The following is an 18,449-nucleotide window of genomic DNA, read 5'->3' as shown; positions in this document are numbered from 1 at the left end:
CACACGGCACACACGTGAAGCCCCCTGCCCCGTGGGACCACCCACGGCACGCTCCGCACCGCGTCCTGCAGCCGACCCACCCTCGTCTGGCCCCAGGGACTCCACGCTACCTGTGGAACTTCTGCTGGAACGCCAACGCATGGGCTGGCTCCTTGAACTTGGCTATGGCTTTCCGCTGCTGGGGGAGCATCTGCAAGCTCTGCAGGAAGAGGACAGAAGCGTGTCAGAGCGGGGCTGTGCATCACGCGACACCGCGGCATAGGGTGTGACGCGCACGCTGGTCCGTCGGGGTTAACGCGAGGTTCCAGTCCAGGCGGACCGCAGGTCCCTGACACAAACTAGTACTTCAAGCTCCCCGTCGAAACAGCCCCACGCCCCGGCCCTAAGCAGCACTCAGCACCCTCCAGGCCCGGTGTAAAGACCCTCCTTCATTTGCTCGCCAGCTGCCCCCCTTCCCTCCACTTGCTCACGCAGGCCTAAGGCAGGCGCCCACCCTCGGAGACTTCCTTCCCCTTAGGCGACGTTCCCCGGGCCCCACTCACACAGGAGGGACGAGGTGGGCCAGGGGCTCAGGGCGGAGGGGCGGCGCTCCCCCGAGGACCACTGGGGCAGACCCAGGTCCTCACGCAGAGCGGGGCTGCCAGGGGGCGCGGCTGGGACCAGGGCAGCCCTCAGCTCTGTCTGCTCACACTCTGCACTTTAAAATGTCGGGGAGCATGAAGCGGCACCTTAAATTAAATCCTAGGATGTGAAACACCATTTCCGAGGCTACTCTCCCAAGTGAAGACCAGAGGCGTGCGTGGAGTGGACAGATCTGTCTAGCGAGGAGACCAGTGCCAGGACCGTGAACGGACAGATGGTCCTCACACCTGCCCCAAGGATGAGAGGAGCTCTGTGCTCCAACAGAGCACTCTAGGATTTGGGAGGGACACGCCGAAGGAGGACTCGGATTTCTCAGCCAGCCCACTCTCCAGAGTCTGACCCTTCTCAAGCATTTTCGTGACTGGCCACATGTCTCTGGGGCAGTGAGCAAAGTGCCCAGTGGGGTGGGGGGTGGCAGAGACCTTGCTCCCTGGAGGACCCGACCCGAGGAAGCAGCAAGGACTCAGCAACTGAGAGCCATCTGCTGTGTCTGGGCTTCTGCCCAGTGAAGTGCAGCAGCCAGAAACATAACCAGCAGCAAGACACCACCCTTGACAAGAGTTTACACATGTGGCGGTTTCGTTTTAGAGCACTTGTTCAAAGACCTCCAACAGAAGTACCTAGCCAAAACATCAATTCTCTGAAACACATTGAGAAAGCCACGTTGTGTAACAGAACAGGCGCCCCCAACTCTCATAAACACAGCACCCCACGAGTAAGCACGGTGAGCAGAGTACTAAGGAAACGCTTTCCCAAAAGCTGCTCTCCGGCACTTACACAGAAACAGTCTCCAGTGCCCAGCTGGCGTGGCGCTGAGCTTCATACCGGCCGCGCGGAGGGCAGTCAGGTCGCCCGGCACACCGCCAGGCAACCCTGACCGGCAGCAGGCCCAGGACGCCGGGTGCAGGGCAGCCACCGGCAGGCCCTCTTGACGCCAGCTCAGCAAACAGCAGATTCACCTCTTCTGTCAGATACAAAACCCAGAAGCACAAGAATTTTCTTGATAATTTCACTGATCACTAAGTTCACTGGACAAAGTGAAGTCGCTCAGTCGTGTCCGACTCTGTGCGACCCCATGGACTGTAGCCCGCCAGGCTCCTTTGTCCATGGGATTCTCCAGACAAGAGTACTGGAGCGGGTTGCCATTTCCTTCTCCAAGTAAAGCTGGACACGAAAAGCTCAATATTAGTTTCTCTGGGACACACCGGCAGCACACAGCTTTCCTGGCCTCTGAAATCCCACTTGCATTACTCGACAGACACCTGCTGGCCCCAGCTTTCAGCACACACCCGCTCTCTGTCTTTTCCTCCAACCATCTCCAACTGCTGACACTCTAGAGCTGCCCCCGAAGGGAAGAGGCAAGAGGAAACGCCGGGCTGTCCCGTGACCCGCGGAGCCCTGAGGGGAGCGTGGTAGGAGCTATCCTCCGGTCATGAGAACAGCCCCGCATTGCAGCAGACACCCCGCCAGGCCCGCCTCCTGACCCAGGTCCCCACTCCCGCCATGCGGCTGCAGCACTCAAGGATGCCGAGCACAGCTTCGTGCCAACTGCTGCCAACACCACGGCAGTTCTCAACACAAGAACCACAGCTTACTAGACTTATTCTGTCGAAAGATACAAAAATCAGTCAACTAGGAACAGACAAGGAAGACTAATTTGTTACGATGGCACAGATAATTATCCGCACTCTACGACTCACAGATGGAATCTAGATTTTGAAAACACCATGCTCTTCTTCTGAGAAAAAGAATGTTGAGGCTGTATTTCCTCTGGGTGACTTCACAATGTGGAGTGAAACATGACGCTTCCTGTTTACCACTTATCATATAAAATGGCATCTGAGGTAAGATTTGTTTATCTGTATCTACCTGGTTTAAAGCTCAATTTAATTGAAAAAGTATCAATCAAAAGAGCGTAAACTTTCAATGAAATTCTTAAATCACCGGCGTGAGCTGCTTCTCAACAGTCAACATAAGCAGTAAGAACACCGTCTTAAAATCTGTTTTTCCTCCCCTTATTGACATTTCTGCACCTTTTCTTTTTTTTTCAAAATACAGAGGCTATTTTCAGATAAAACATTAATACACTGCCAAAACTGAATATTTAACCATTTCTGACCTACCGAAGTGACAAATACTAGCGATCCCTCTACTGGGAAGATACAAGAAGATCCCGTGGACTATAAACTAAAGGGCATGCATGATAATCACCAGCTTCCACTCTGAAAATACATCCTGCGAATCAGCAGCCCATTTCCAAATAAGTAAGCACTTTAGTTTACCCAGAACAAACTGAGAGGTAAACTCTGTCTCCACTCTACACTCTCTGACTGGCCCATGGGGACAGGCTCACTTGCCCACCTCACCCAGATATACTTGTCATTTCTCAGAGACAAGACACCTGCAGACGATTCCCGAGAACACCTGCGCTACTGTGAACAGCAGAACACAAGCCACGACGCCCTCCCGGGGCGGCTTCCTGCACGTGGGCTCAGTGGCCCCGCTCAGGCCCCTGGACGAGCTGCCACAAGCACCGCAGGGGCAGCGGGCAGTTAAAGTCCAGAAAACTGTCCTCACCGTTCTGGGTCTCTTTTCCCTGTTCAGGGAAAGCTCCCCCTCTTTCCAGGAAGAGCCTGCGTTGGTGTCTGTGTGCTTGAATAAACGACCACGCTGGGGGGACTCTGCAGTGAACCCGCAGTCCTGAAAATCACCTACACTACTCTCCCTACTCTGGCCAACGCTTCCCGGTGCCTTCGGGAACCGACTGAAGCCAAAACTGACGCTGATATTCGGAGTTTTAGACACACACAAAAATGCTCAAACAGAGCCCCAGGTATAAGCCATCAGATTTATAGTGACAGCGGCCCCTGGGCGGCCAGGCCCCAGGGGCACCTGGGGAACCCCCTTCTCACACGGCAGCCCTGGGGCGTGCCAGGCGGCGGGCCTGCCCCGACTCCAGCTCTCTTCCCCAGGGCCCGCAGCTGGGCTGGAGTGCAGGGGCACCGCCCTCTTCATTCTGGACGCAGGTCACCCGACCCTCTTGCTGGTGATGGGGTGTTTGGAACAGCGACTCTGGCGTCTCAGACCACTCCATCACACGCTGCTTCCTCTTCACGTTTACACGAGATGTGGTCTTTTTTGACGCTGAGTCTGTGTCTTTTCCTCAATTCCAATGTCTGGGCTTCCTCTCACCCACAGCATAAGTGCTGTCCCTTCTGCTCTGACACAGTTAAGAGACACTCTGAGGCTCCCCTTCCCCTCTCATCTTGTACAAACTTACCCTACAGATCACAGCCCTTGGGTTACCATGCACTCTGCCTGGAATCCTCTTTTTCGGGAGAATTATTTACAACAGTGTTTTCAGAACTGTGCGTGTCAGCCTCTGGTTAACAATCTTCAGATCATGTGGCCACGCCTGTTTTCTTTAAAGCTCAAAACATCAGTTTTGGGAATATCTACATTTCTCTTAAATAGTCACTGGAAGGACTGATGCTGAGGCTGAAGCGCCAATACTCTGGCCACCTGATGTGAAGAACTGACTCACTAGAAAAGACCCTGATGCTGAGAAACATTGAAGGCAGGAGGAGAAGGGGTCGACAGAGGATGAGATGTTTGGATGGCATCACTGACTCAATGGACATGAGTCTGAGCAAGCTCCGGGAGTCGGTGAGGGACAGGGAGGCCTGGCGTGCTGCAGTCCATGTGTCACAAAGAGTCGGACACGACTGGGCGACTGAACAGCAACATTTAACTACACCTAGCGTTTTCTTCCCCAAACGTCCTCAACTCCAAAATAACTGAACTGCTTCCACTGAGATCCCGACTTCCTCCAGGTCACCCCAGACGCTCCTGATCCGTCAAAACCAGACAAGGCAGGCAGGAGGGCTCCTCACAGGAGGTGAGATGCTTCAGCACAATCCCACCTCACACGATGGCTCTAAGGGGCTCCTCCTTACCAGGTAACCCAAGATACCCCCAGAACAAGGGCTTCCCCTGTGCCTGTGCCCCGTAACAGCCGCACTGGCGGCCTGAAGTGACCCCAGAGACCTCACGCAGGGAAGACAGGCCTCCTTCTGAGGGCACACGCTTTCCCTCTGCAGCGCCCGGGGACCCGCGTCTCTTTCACCCCACCTCCGCGGTAACTCCAGAGCGGAGGCAGAGGCGGAGACGAAATGTGCACTACTGTGCGGTGCCTGGGGGAAGTCCTCGGCTGGGAAGCTGCACTCCAGGAAATAGCAAACTCGGGACCGAGACGGAAGCCGCCTCAACGCCCGACGCCCACGGCCCCACCACATCCTGGAAGGCCCGGCAGCTGACGAGGCTCACCTGTCCACGGAGCCCCCAACCACGACCCCCAACGTTAAGCCAGCCACCGCAGTCTCACTCCACCCCAGACTGCCTGTCCCTTCCCTACGAGCAGGACCCCTGGCGTGGTGGACAGGCAGACAGGCCCTTCTTTCCGGTTCCTCCCACAGCCCTGCTGGTGGGCACCGGGCAGGGCCTTCTGGGTGCAGACACCGCCTGCTCTCAGGGCACGCGGGCGCCAGGTGGCGCCACAGCCCAGCCCACCAGAGGCCTCACGTCTGCCTCTCCTGCAGCCAGGAGGCCTGGACCTCCTCACCACCCGCCTTGAAGGGTATTTACAGTTAAACCACATGCAAGTCTTGTTATAAGCATCTTCTCACAATTTAAACTTACCAACATTGGTCTTCAGCTATCTAATGCTGGCAACCTTTGTTACGTCAGCACTGTGTGATCTCAGTGCTTACAGACCTGTGGACGCCCCTCAACACCATCCCTCGGGACTAAGACTGGCAAGGACAGGGGTGCTGGCTCCTTGGGACCCTGGGGATGGCCCACAGGCCCTCCTGGGCAGCTGCTGAATTCCTCACCCTTGGGGACTCCTTCCAGCAGCATTCTAAGGGCACCTGATGTAACCACTCTTATCTTCCCGTCTTCTTCTCTAATAAAAAGAAGCCTTTAAATACCCAGTATTAGTTTTGCTCTGCTTTAACAAAGTGTCCTCCATTAAACTTTAACACAATGATCTCTAATCCTTCTTTCCAGAACAGGAGAAAGAAAAAAAGGCAAATGGGAAAATGGCCCCCAGAACGCAGCACTCAAACTCCGACTTCTGCAGGTTAGTCGCGCAGCGCTGAGCAGCAACGGCTCTGCCATCACGCGCTGACCCTGAGCGCAGGCTCACTCTCAAGGATGCACAGGAGAATCATCGGGACCGCGGGGCAGGAGCACAGCCCAGACCGACCGGGGTCACACGTGGAGAGCAACAGCACCACCACCTCCCGCCCCGACCCGGGCTGGGAGCCAGCCAGGAGCAGGGCCCAGGGCAAGCCTGGACTCGCCACCCACCCCACTCCACCCCAGCCCAGCCCAGCCTGGGGTCCCAGGCTCACTCCTCAACTGTGATCTGATCCCAGGTTTTCAACTACCATAGGTTGGAGAATCTCCACTCAGGAGACCTGTATTTTTAAAAGCATCGTAAGCTCTCTGACGCCAGCTGTGTTCCTGCAGGTTAACCCGTTCTATGACAGGCTGTCCAAGAAGAGCTCTCTGTGGATACAAGCTTAACGTGTCTGATAACAGACAAGCCACTCCTCAAGAATTCAAGGATAATTTCAGGATTTCAAAGGATAATTTGTTCAGCTGGAATAAACAGTTCATGAAGTTTCTGAGCACCTGAAAAACTCCAAACACTCTAACCCTCAGGCAAAAAGTTCTGGTACCAAGCGTGCACAATGGTAAAACATTCAGCTTTCTTCTCAGGGGCTTTAAAGAACTGAGTCTTGGGAGGGCAAGACGGAGGGCACAGACTGAAGGCACAGGGTGGCCCACCTGGATGGGCCCCACCGACGTCAGCAGGCTCTTCAGCTGGGCGTCGGTGGTGGACGAGGAGAGCCCCTCCACAGACACAACGCAGGGCTGAGGCTTGCACTCCACCACCCGCAGGTTCTGCTTGTTGGGCATCAGGCGGCCCCGGCCCATGGCTCCCGCCAGGCCCCGGCCTCTCCCATGCACGAGCACCTGGTAACGAGAGAAGAACCATTCAGGGTCAGGCTGCATGTCTGACATAGCGTGAGCGCGTCCGCCAGAGTCCACCAAAATACACCACGGGCTGCAGGGTCCTCTGCAGCTGCTCCCCACTGTCAGAAAGGGCCAGCACACTCGCATGAGGAGGAGAGGAAGCGGTGCAGTCTCGGTCAGCCTGGGCAGCACGCACGGTGCCAGGGGGCACTGTGTGCCACAGTCGACCTGCTCACACGGTCGTCCTGTGCATGCAGCAGCAGGACCACAGGCTCCAGAAAGGCGCTGGGCTGACACCAAGACACGGGTCCTCACGGGCCCCAGAGCCCGAAGTTCCCCACTGTGGGTCAGGCCCGCGCGGGGGGTGGGAGGCAGTGCCAGCGAAGTTGCGCGGCACTGCCCCCAGCCACTCCCCATCACTGCGGGCCACGGCAGTATCCGTCCTGAAAGGCAGATTCTGCAGCAGGGGTCCCCCACCCCCACCACACAACACTCCTTGGCACCCCAACGACAGCGACTAGAGAGCCCTGAGGGCAGTATCTGTGCACACAGCTATGGTGGGGGGCCCTTCCTAAGGCCCTTCTCATCACACATCCAGGGACAACACCCGACTCAAGGGAACTCAGACTGGAACATTCTGTAAAGCTCTGACCCGAAGGTACGATGAATGTGACTGTGGGGGTGCCTCTCGCAGCACAAACGGACAGTCTGTTTGCTCCTGCGTCAGAAGGTATTTATGAGATAACACACACGAAGTGATTTAAACATTTCAAAGACCTAGGTTGGTCTTCACACTAACACTACTCCTCAGTATCAGCAGCAAGACCAGCAGAGGAGGGACTGGCAGGGTCCAAGCGCTTCCAGGAGAACTCAGAGCAGGCGTCTGCCATCCTCCTCACACATGTGCGGCTGTCGGGCAGAGAGCAGGGGCCTTGGGAGGGCCATGAAGACGCCCCTCACTAGAAGCTGTGGGGAGGGGTGCCCCCACGGGACATGATGGGACATGGCGCACACTCCTCTCCTGGAAAGGTGGCCACGGCTCTCATCTCACACACGGAGCTCAGACAAGGCATCCCTCGGTGCAGAAAGAACCAGGGCCAGAAGCACTTCCTCGGGCAGGGGACTTCACCCCAAAGGCTTCCCATCTGTGAACGAGGCGCTGAGGAGGAAACTTCAGAGGAGCCTCTGGAGCAGCAGCTGGGAGGGCAGGGGCCGCGCAGAGCCGCACCCGTAGTGCACTCTGAGCTGCAGGAGACAACCGCTCCCTGGGCCCCGCTGAGCTTCCAGAGTCACACCGCGAAGCCGAGGGAGGGAAGCACGCCTGTGAGCACATCAGCTTTCAACCCAGGGGCGGAGGTGCTCTAGCTCCTTTCCCAGCACTCCCGAGGACGGGGCTGGGCCGCACCTTCTTGGCTGGGTGGATCCCCTGGATGCTCTTGATGCCTGGCGGGCCGGCCGCGTGCATGTGGGCCCCCAATGCAGGGTGCTGGGGCTGCTGGAGGGCCCCCTTGGTCAGTGTCACCTTGCGGGCGGGCTGCTGCCTCACCTCTGGGGGCTGAGGGATCCGCTGAGGCTGGCCCTCTGGGTGAAAAAAGCCGTCGCTCTCTCCTCCCTGCTGAAACAGACAAGGCAGCGCGCTGGTCAGTGTCTGCACAAGCAAGCCTCCCTCCCCAGCACCGGGGTCCACCTCGATCACTGCTCAACCAAGGGTGGGCCCACCCACCGGCCATCTCATGAGGGCCACTACGGAAAGGACACGCTCACCTGACAGGCGTTAAGGTTAAAGAGCCTTTATCAAATTTAAATCTAAGACCTTTAATTACTGGATCCACTCAAGAGATCTGTAATTATTAAAGTAGGTCCTCTTTAGTTCAATGAAATACTGCTTAACTTTAAAAATAGTTCACGCTTGACATGCCTTTTCCATTGTTAGAGGCATCCTTTTGAAAATCTGATAGTATGCATCAGCAGTTGCTTTGAACTTTTAACTCCCTTTCAAACCTCATGAAAGTGGGTCATCTTCCCGACAGCCCCTGGGCACATCCTAGCACATCCTCCCTACAGATACAACCCTCAACAGTGGGGCTCCCCGCAGCACCCACAGGCTGACAGCACCCAGTCACCCCTCCCCTCTTGAGTCACAAGTCCCCACATGCACGCTGGCCTCCAGCCTCAGTGCTGTTTGGGACAAAAACAGACGAGCTGGGAATCCACAAAATGGTGTGAAGAAACTCTAGAAATCAGTTACTGGAGGCCTAGACAAGCCCCCCAGGGCAGACAGGGAACCGCGGGGGACAGCAGGGAGAAGAGCTGAGTGGAGCGGGGACCGCAGGGCCGAGGCCAGGCACTGGGCGGCGCTGCCTCCTGAGCACCGGCCGGCCCCTGAGCGCGGGGGCACCACGGCCGCCAGCCAGGAGACCAGGCTCGGAGGTGGAAAGAGGACAGACACCGAGCAGAAGGCATTCTGAATGAAAATAAAAATACAACACATCAGAATCGAGAGGCTGCAACTAAAGCAGTGACATCAGGAAGGAAAACAGATCTAAAATCAAGAATCTGACCTGTTATCACAAGAAACTAGGAAACAAATAGGAAACCAAATCCAAAAGTGAAGAGAAGGAAATAAGATCACAGAGAAAAGCCAGGGCATGGTAAACAGAGAAACAACAGGGAAAAGTCAAGCACTGACTTTCCTGAGACCAGTAAAGCTTCACTAAACTAAGGAAAAGAGAAGAAGGACACAAATTACCGAAATCAGAAATAAAAGTGGCACTGCTGAGTCGCTTCAGTCGTGTCCGACTCTGTGCGACCCCACAGACGGCAGCCCACCAGGCTTCCCGTCCCTGGCATTCTCCAGGCAAGAGCACTGGAGTGGGTTGCCACTGCCTTCTCCAATGCATGAAAAGTGGCATTACCGAAATGTAAAAGAATATTTTGAACAACTTTATACCAACAGAATCAGGGAACTTAGACGAAATGGACAAATTCCATAAAAGATGTGCTGTGTGCTCCGTCACTCAGTCGCGTCCAACTCTTTGAGACCCCATGAACTGCAGTCCGCCAGGCTCCTCTGTCCATGGGATTTTCCAGGCAAGATGCAAGATACCAAAACTGATTCAAGAAGAAAGAGAAAATCTGGAAATCTAAGAAGACATCGAATCGATCATTAAAAACCTTCCACAAAGAAAAACCCGGGCCCAAATGGATTCTCTGGTGAATTCTATCAAATATTTAAGACAGAGAGACTACAAGTTCTACAGAGTCTTGTTCAGAAGGCAGAAGGGGAGGAACAACTTTCTGACTCATATTTGAAGCCTGTTTTTCTGGGATACAAAAATCAAAGACAAAAAAGAAACAAAAGCCACAGAAGACTATCCCTCATAAATAAATAAATATGTGTGTATATATATATATATATATATATATATATGAAAAAAATTCTCATTAAAATGTCAGCAAGCTAAATTCAGAGGATCATACACCATACCCATGTAAGATTTATCCCAGGAATGCAAGGTTGGTTTAACATTAAAAAATCAATTTACAGACCACATTAGTGGAGGAAAAGACCACATGACCATCTGCACTGATACAAGAAAGGCATTCATAATGAAAATTCTTGATGAACTAGGAACAGAAGGGTCTTCTGTCAACCTGATAAAGGACATCTGCCAAAGCCGAGAGCTCACATCACACTTGGCCTGAGACAAGCCAAGGGTGTCAACCTACACGTCGGTCACCTGGGCAGCTTTCAGATGTTACTGTTCCTGGGCTTTAGTCGAGAGCCACTCAGTCACACTGTCCTGAGTGGGAGCCCAGACGCGAGCGTATCTTAAGGCTCTTCCAGTGACGTCCAGCCAGGGCTGAGGACAGCTGAAGCGGAGGGTACCCCTACATTCTGTCATCAGGAACTGCCTAAAATGTGATCCTGCGGCGAGTTACTCCAGCCTGATGGAGAAGCACCCCCAAAGGAAAATGGAAGCCCTACGGAAAGGCAGGCCAGGCCGTTCTGTGGGACCACAATTCACATAAAGTTAATGAGAAGTCTGGAAAAGCTATGTGAACTCTCTCCAGTTCTGTATATGCTTGAAATTTTTCTATAGTAAAAAGCTGAACATTTTTAGGATATACACACATATTCCTAATTGTTAAGAGCCAGTAATCTATTATTTATTAATCTACCTAAAATCACATTGAAATTATGTTAGTATATGGTTCATAAATTCACTCTGCAAGGGTTAAGTTTTGCTGTTCTTTAAAACATCTTTTTTTTTTTTTTCTACAGGGGCAGACACATCACACTAGCCCCAGGTCCCACCAGAGGCTGTGTCTTACACGCAGGAAGCACTGGGTCACTAAATTCTCCACACAGCTCAGCTCCCGAACAGTCTATTGACTGATTCCCCTCCAACGTCTGCCTTTCTCACGAATGTGGATAAATGAACCCGCTGTGTATGGTTACCTCTATGGGAAAGTCCTCCACTTAGGGACTCACTGGAAGCTCCCGAGAGGAGGGTGAAGTCTGAGGACAACTAAAGCATATGCCATTTTTAGGTGTCTAGAGAAACCAGTGATTTGCATTTTGGTGAATCTGTTTTTATTCACCAAGCCAAAATTTCTGGTGCATGCAGATGGCACTGAGATATTTACTGAATAAAACAATAAACAGTAGACCAGGCATCTAAAAACTAAGTCGTCTGAAAGTGCTATGAAGAAAGCCTGTGCTATCAGGATCCTGGGGCAGTGCCCCTGTCAGTGCGATGATGCGGGCCTCAGCAAACATTCCACCACGCTGCAGGAATCAGCAGTTAGCTACTACAAGTGCCCTAAAAGGAATGATGTCTATATATACGACGGACAATGAGCAGTACTGTCATAAAATTTTTCTTTAGCAACCCAAAACTAAAAACGTAGACAATCCAGACAGTCACTTTTATTTAAAACGAAGAGCTTGTACCAAAAGTAGGGTGTGCCTGTTTTAAGGTATACACTATATGTATTTGGATGATACATATACTATACTGTGGTGATCTGATGATTTTTAAACTAGGAATTGAGAACATAAACATTTAGTCAATAAACACTGGCAAGTAATAAAAATTCTCTTTACTGCCATTTTGAGTAAGAGACTGATAATTCACACCTGACAATGTTAGGTCACGTAAAAACCCTGAAAACCCAAGTTCTAAACTTTTATTGTCCTTTCAAGAAAGAGTTTAAAGTAGGCTTGTTTTCCATCTACAGCTCAGAAACACAGGTAACAAGTGTCACAAGCGCCTCTCTGTCTAGGACTCTCTGAGACCACCTGAGATGACACAGGAGCCGTGTCTGGGCCGCACCATGCTCCTTCCTCCACACGGGCCTCCTCGCCTGGCCTGCATCTCCCCAGCGCAGTGAGCACCCCGACTCCGCCCTCGTGGGGAGCCACAGCAGCGCCTCCAGTCCTCGGGCTGCCCAGGCCGTGGAGCTGCACTCTTTTTCTTCAATGCTCACGAGAAGGGGAGCCCACAGGGACACCGGTCACCACGCAGCCTCAGGACCGAAGAGGAACAGAAGACGATCGGCACAGAGCAGGCAGACGACGAGCACTTAACGAGTCAGCGAGGAGCAAGATACAGGGATGTTTCAGGCAGGGGTTATGACAAAAGCCCAACTTTTAGGAAAAACAGCTATCATCTGCTCACACGAGTGGGGGGAGGCCTGAGCAAGCTCTAGAGTTACTCACATTCACAACAGGACAGTGCTTTACAGCCCCTGTAGCTAGATGACGGAAGAAACTTCAAAACAGCAATGCCCACGGCCCCCTAGGCTCTTAGTCACCAGAGTCTTGGTATCATTCCCCATGCTCTGCCCAGGGAGGATGCACAGAGCTGCTTTCTGAATGTCTCCCAGTTGACAAGAAGTACATTTGGGTCTGTTTCCCTCGATCTCCTTCAAAGTAAACACTACTGTTCTCACTCACACACTGAGTGCTACCGGGACTTCCTGTCCTGGTGGGTCCAAAGCATGGACTTCAGACGACCTCGTAGGCAGGAGCTTATTCTTAACATCCAACATAACGATTTTTAGCAGGGCTGGAAACAAAGGGACTGACCATCACTCAGTCACATCATTTTAAGGAAATGAAGGCTTACTGTAATACGCTGCTTTGACTTTTTTCTGAAAATCATGCTGAGGACTCAAGCCTTAAATATAAGTAACAAGTTTTTTTATTTTGTAAGAAAGACAGTGCTGCTTTTCTTCCAACTGAGAGAACAATTATTTTCTTTCAAAACAGCACTACGAAAAGCTAGTTCTCAGGGGAATTTCTAAATCCCAGAGTCACTCCCGTTAACACTAGCAAACAGTCAACCTGCGAATTTCTAGGCTGCGGCCAGAAACATGTTTTCACACCTATTCTCACACAGAGACACAGAAGAAAAACGGTGACTGTTTAGAACCAACCCAAACGGAACCCACCCATTGACTTACAAGTCTTCTACAACTCACACATAATAGTTAACAGCACTGAAAAGACATCCCAAAATTGTTAGTGTTCAGTTATGTAAATTTAAAGATACTGTCAATTCAAACGAGGACTTTTAGAAACATACTGTCTTAATGTAAGGAAATTACTAGTCGTCTGTGCATGGCAGATTCCAGCCACTCAAAGAAAGGAAATTCACCTTGCAAGTGAATTTCTCTAGGGCAGCACGGTTCCGCTTTAAATTCCTTACACACTAGTATGTTTAGACATGACCTTAAACTTCTTTTACTTCCTCCAGAACAGATGAAGAGAAAAGAAGTGGCCCGTCTTAGACCAAACTGGAAATATTTTGCTGGCTTTTTTCCACAAATGATTTATCTTTTAATGAATACTGTAAAAAGTGCCTTTTGAGAGTAGTTTTTCTTAAATATAAGAGGCACTTCCTGAATTAAGTAAGCTTAAGGAATACTTTTTATCAGCTTCATCGTTACCCAAAAATGAGGTTTGCAGCCACCAACATTAGCAGGACAAATTTACTTATAACAAATGGCTTAAATGTATAGATAAAAATGCCGACTGATACTGTCAGGGCGTCCTGCAGTTTGACAGATCAAATCTTATTTTCATTCTTAAATCCCATGAAGAAGTGATATCACTGACTTGCATTCACTGGTGAGCAAATTGATTAATCCCTCTCTATAGAAATCTCAACTCTTGATTACACCTATCAGACGTTAAGCAGCATTATTCGAGAGTGACAACACTTGACAAATTCCCCAACCATTTTTCTCAGCTTTTGTGGCCCTGCTAGCTTGTATTAACCCTGATGAAAAATTAATTTTCCTTATCTTCTTCTAAACCCTAAAATCCAAATCCGCCAAACTGGCAACTCTTTCTGTAAAGGTATTATGAAAACCTCTAAAAGATTAATTGCATGTCTTCAGGTGACATTAAATTAATTTCTGTACTCATGACAGATACGTGATACTCCGCGCTGAGAGGACAGATAACATTGTCGGGACACACGGCAGGACAGTGGCTGGGGTCCCAGGGCAGCCTCTTATGAATTCTCCTGCCGATAAGGCCTGCTTCACTGTCAGCGCAGCGCTGCTCATCTGCAGCCCACAGACCTCACGAGCGGCTCCTATTAGCTGCAACAATACTGGGTCTAGCCTGTGCTCTTTAGAGAGCTCACTCGGAATCTGGACAATAAATGATCTGCATGCTACGCAAAGTTTCTCAACACCAATGCATTTAAGGCTCTATTTTGTCTTTGAGACTGCTGTTTAAAGGAGAAGTGAATAGAAATAACGTTGTTCTCCAGGCTCCTGGGTCAATCCCCTACTTAAACTGCTACAGTATGATTCAAGGTGAGAACAATTCGCACGTGCAGTGTTCACCTAGTCTCTACAATAAATTATCCTTATATATGGCAAGCATGCAAAACGTGTAACCAACAACTTAAACCTAAAACGCTTCCTAATCAGTAATAGGTCTACATTGGCTGAACTGAAACAAAATCCGCTGAGACTAAAGGCACCGCCCCAGGGCTTGGCTTCCTGGAGAAAGGAAAAGGACCCACCAGCAGGCACACCGACCTCTCTGTAGGGCTCTACCACTGCGCAGTGACGCAAGTGCTCTCACTCTCAACATTCTACTTTCTGAGACTAGGCAGGTTTGGGGAAATCGTTTAAAAGCAAAATTGACTGGCCTTTGGAGAAACAAAGCAAGGTGCCAGGCCAACGAGGCGTCTCCAGTTTCCCAGGACGGGCAGTGGAGAAGGACCTCCTTCAGAGCACGAGGCGACATCCCTGTGCAGAAGACCCGTCTCCCGCTCTTGCCAGCTGCTAGGTGTGAGGACAGGGAAGGCACCCAGGTCACTGGAGGAAGCAGATTTCTTTCTGCTGAAGAAGGTGGGTGAGCAAACCCTGATTTCTAATTACAGATGAACTCTTTCTGATTTAACCACTCATCTCACTCGGAAACAGCATATGCATAAAAACACCCATAAATGAACGTGTAGACATTCTGATTCATTAAGACTGACTTCTGTCCTCTAATGAACTACAGTCCACTTTGCCCAAATGAAGAGGTCACGTGTTTAAGAATGATTAAAAGGTCATGTCTCTAGAAGTTATCAGTTCTTCCCACTAAAGTATTTTAAAGTTCTTAAAAATAAGTATTACCATACAGCGGCTTCTCCTCCAAGAAAAGTCTAGAATACACATCTTACCGAACAAGTGACTGTTCAAGACACATGACCCATTCTTCCTCAGGCCTGTGTTTCTGCTTTCCCACCATCTGAACTCACCAGCACCTCTAACAGGGAAATGATCAGGAGACAGAAGAGACCACTCTGCCTACCGGAGAGGGATGGACAGCAGGGAAAGGGGAACTGCAGTCAGCAAGCCGGGAGTCGGGCCGTTCCCCCGGCCCCGTCTGCCCAGGCAGGGCATCTCCTGGCTCTCTTCCCTGTGTCAGCACGGTTTCCCCAACTCGGCCTCCCAGAAGGGCTTCCTCCCAGAAGGGCTTCCCTGTCACAGGCCCGCTGCAGGCCTGTCCTTGACTGTCTCGTTTCTGACTCACTTCCACCAGACCTGCTTTACCCTGGTCCTCTAGAATGTTCTCGGCTCCCAGGTGCTGTGCAAAACCATGGCATCAAGTCGGCTTCTGCCAGAAACCAGTGAGGTGGTCAGCTGAGCCCTCCTCCTGGTCGGGCAGCTGGCTGCGTGATGCAGTGACACCCGTAAGCTCAGCCTTGCCCTGCCTTGGCCTGGGGCTCCCTTAGAACGTGTCAGCACCGCCAACTCACCAAACAGATGCGTGACACGATCCCATCTTGTAAACGGAGTAGAGGAATGTGGGAGCAGACTGTAAATTTCAGCATGAAAAGGCAGCCAGAAGAACTAACAGGGATTCATGGTACTTCTGGCGTTACTTTTGCTTACTAGAGAGGGCTTCCTTGGTGGCTCCACCTGTCAAGCAGACTGCATTTGATCCCTGGGTGGGAAGATCCCCTGGAGGAGGAAATGGCAAGCTACTCTGGCATTCTTGCCTGAGAATCCCATGGACAGAGGAAGGAGCCTGCTACAGTCCATGGGTCACAGAGAGCCGGGACTCCACTGAGCGCGCCCACACGCTCGCACACGCACGCACGCACACACACACACACACACACACACACAGAGCAACCTTACTTACTAGTGTCATCAACAGCTGCTTCTTAAATGAACCAAGGAGGAAACCCAGCCTCAGTTAGGAGCACTGACTGGGACACAGCTCTGAGAGAGGGCAGAGGCTGCACCGGGAGCCCAGGCATGTGCATGTGGGCGGGGCCGAGAGAGAGACGGCACTGCGGGAGCAGCGGCTGGACCTCGGGACGACAGGGACGACGGGGCAGCGAGCGGGGCCGCTTCCACCTCTGCCGGTGACTCCTCCTCAGACCAGAGTCCCCAAGCGTGGACCAATGCTGCTCTCTCTAGTAAATCCGGCAGATGTTTTACTAATCTTGCAACGCCTCTTAAATTGAGATTGTATTTTATCAAAAAATGCCTCTACTCCACAAAAGAGGACCAGGATTGTACACATTTTACCTCCTCTACCACCTCTAAAGAAAACCTGACAATAACTTTCGAGGAAGAAGAAATCTACAAATGCAGGGCAACCCCCTGAAGCAAGAGCCCCACACAAGCTGGGACCGTAGGCATGGAGCTCTGAGTCTCCCGCCCGGAGGCGGGCTCCCCTGCTCAGACGCTCGGTGCCCCTCTCCTCCTGAGTGGTCGGCACAACTAAGGGCTCCTCCCTTAATCTGCTGGCAAATTCTTAACATTTCATTACCTCAATCAGAATAAAGCAGCTGAATTCCACTTTCACTTTCTTAAAGAACAGCCATGTCTTGATTCTTTGCGACCCCATGGACTGTAGCCCACCGGGCTCCTCTGTCCGTGGGATTTTCCAGGCAAGAAGATGCAGCGGGTCGCCATTTCTTCCTCCAGTAAAGCACAGTGGAAGAAGGCATTCTTCCTGCCCTTAACTAAAGGAACGGTAGTAATACTGAGCATCCCTGAGTAACACAGGTAAGTAGCTCAGCACCGGTGCCACCGAGACCCCGGGTCACAGAAGGAACGCAGGTACTGAGCTGGCACCCTGGGCTGGGCACGGGCACTCGCCTCCCGGTGACACCGAGACCCCAGGTCACAGAAGGAACGCAGGCACTGACCAGCACCCTGGGCTGGGCACGGGCACTCGCCTCCCGGTGACACCGAGACCCCGGGTCACAGAAGGAACGCAGGTACTGAGCTGGCACCCTGGGCTGGGCACAGGCACTTGCCTCCCCATGACACTGAGACCCCGGGTCACACTGGTGCTCACGCAGGCCAGGTGGCCCGATACACACACCTCACAGGTTCCCTGTTTCCCCTAAACTGAAAGACAGAGCTGCAGGCCCAATTAAACTCCTGAATTTCTCCTGGCACATGCTCTTCTTTCTTTTTTCTGGCGTTTAATCACAAATCATGACCGGGGAAGACTACAGTAAGTTACACTGATCAGTTTGTATTTTTACGTATGCTCAGTTAGAACCTGAAGAGCTTTTCTGGACTATGCGCTGGTCATGAACAGTTGTGACGCTCGGAGGAGGGGCATGCCACGGGGCTTACAGGATCAGCTCCCCGCCCAGGGACTGAAGCCAGTCCCTGGGCAGCAAGGGTGCAGTCCTCACCACTGGTCCACCAGGGGACGTCAGCAGCTATGATTTAACAAGATTGCTCTCTTTTGCTTTCTGAGAATTAAATACTTAAAAGTAGCTTTCTGAGAAGTGAGCAAATGGAGAATATTCCTATGTTTTAAGTAATAAAAATAGAACCATTCCATCAAATGAAATTCTTTAAGGTGATTACAATATTCGGGGAGGCACACTAAATTTTACAAGCAATAGTTGATGATATGTAATACTCTTTAAAAGCAGTGTTAATGTGTTCCTTTTTAAGTCTCACCTAATAAATCCAGACAATAAAATACAAGTGGGGGAAAACAAAAATTCACAGAGAGATTTCGTGTGCCTCATAACAAAAGGTCTCTCTAAATTTCAAGTTCCCGTCATGATTTCAACCCAAAGTTTTAAATAAAAATCTGACCCACTCTGATTTATACAGAAACGTTCTAAGACACATTTATAGCACAGAGCACGTCCCAGCGCCCTCCACCGGGCACCGTCACCCACTTCAATTCTCCGTACCAGGCTAGTGGCCAGGTGATCACCCAAACGTACCAGGCCACTCCACACTCACCACTCAGGGTA

General features: G+C 51.5%; 1 protein-coding gene across 9 annotated transcripts in view; it reads right to left on the bottom strand.

The window, feature by feature from the left end:
- Positions 1–18,449, bottom strand: part of RBM33 (RNA binding motif protein 33) — a 110,965-nt gene that overhangs the window by 5,875 nt on the left and 86,641 nt on the right. For 6 of the 9 annotated variants that reach the window (XM_061415297.1, XM_061415299.1, XM_061415301.1 and 3 more), the window contains 3 exons: positions 8,090–8,299; positions 6,496–6,684; positions 111–199 (listed from right to left, as the gene is read on the bottom strand). In XM_061415297.1, the coding sequence (XP_061271281.1) occupies positions 111–199; positions 6,496–6,684; positions 8,090–8,299 (488 nt within the window). The remainder of the gene's footprint in view (positions 1–110; positions 200–6,495; positions 6,685–8,089; positions 8,300–18,449) is intronic. The other 3 variants (XM_061415298.1, XM_061415300.1, XM_061415305.1) reach the window with 1 other exon arrangement.

Source organism: Bos javanicus, chromosome 4 (genome assembly GCF_032452875.1).
Source record: "Bos javanicus breed banteng chromosome 4, ARS-OSU_banteng_1.0, whole genome shotgun sequence".
NCBI lineage: Eukaryota > Metazoa > Chordata > Mammalia > Artiodactyla > Bovidae > Bos > Bos javanicus.
This window is presented reverse-complemented; position numbering and strand designations above follow the sequence as displayed.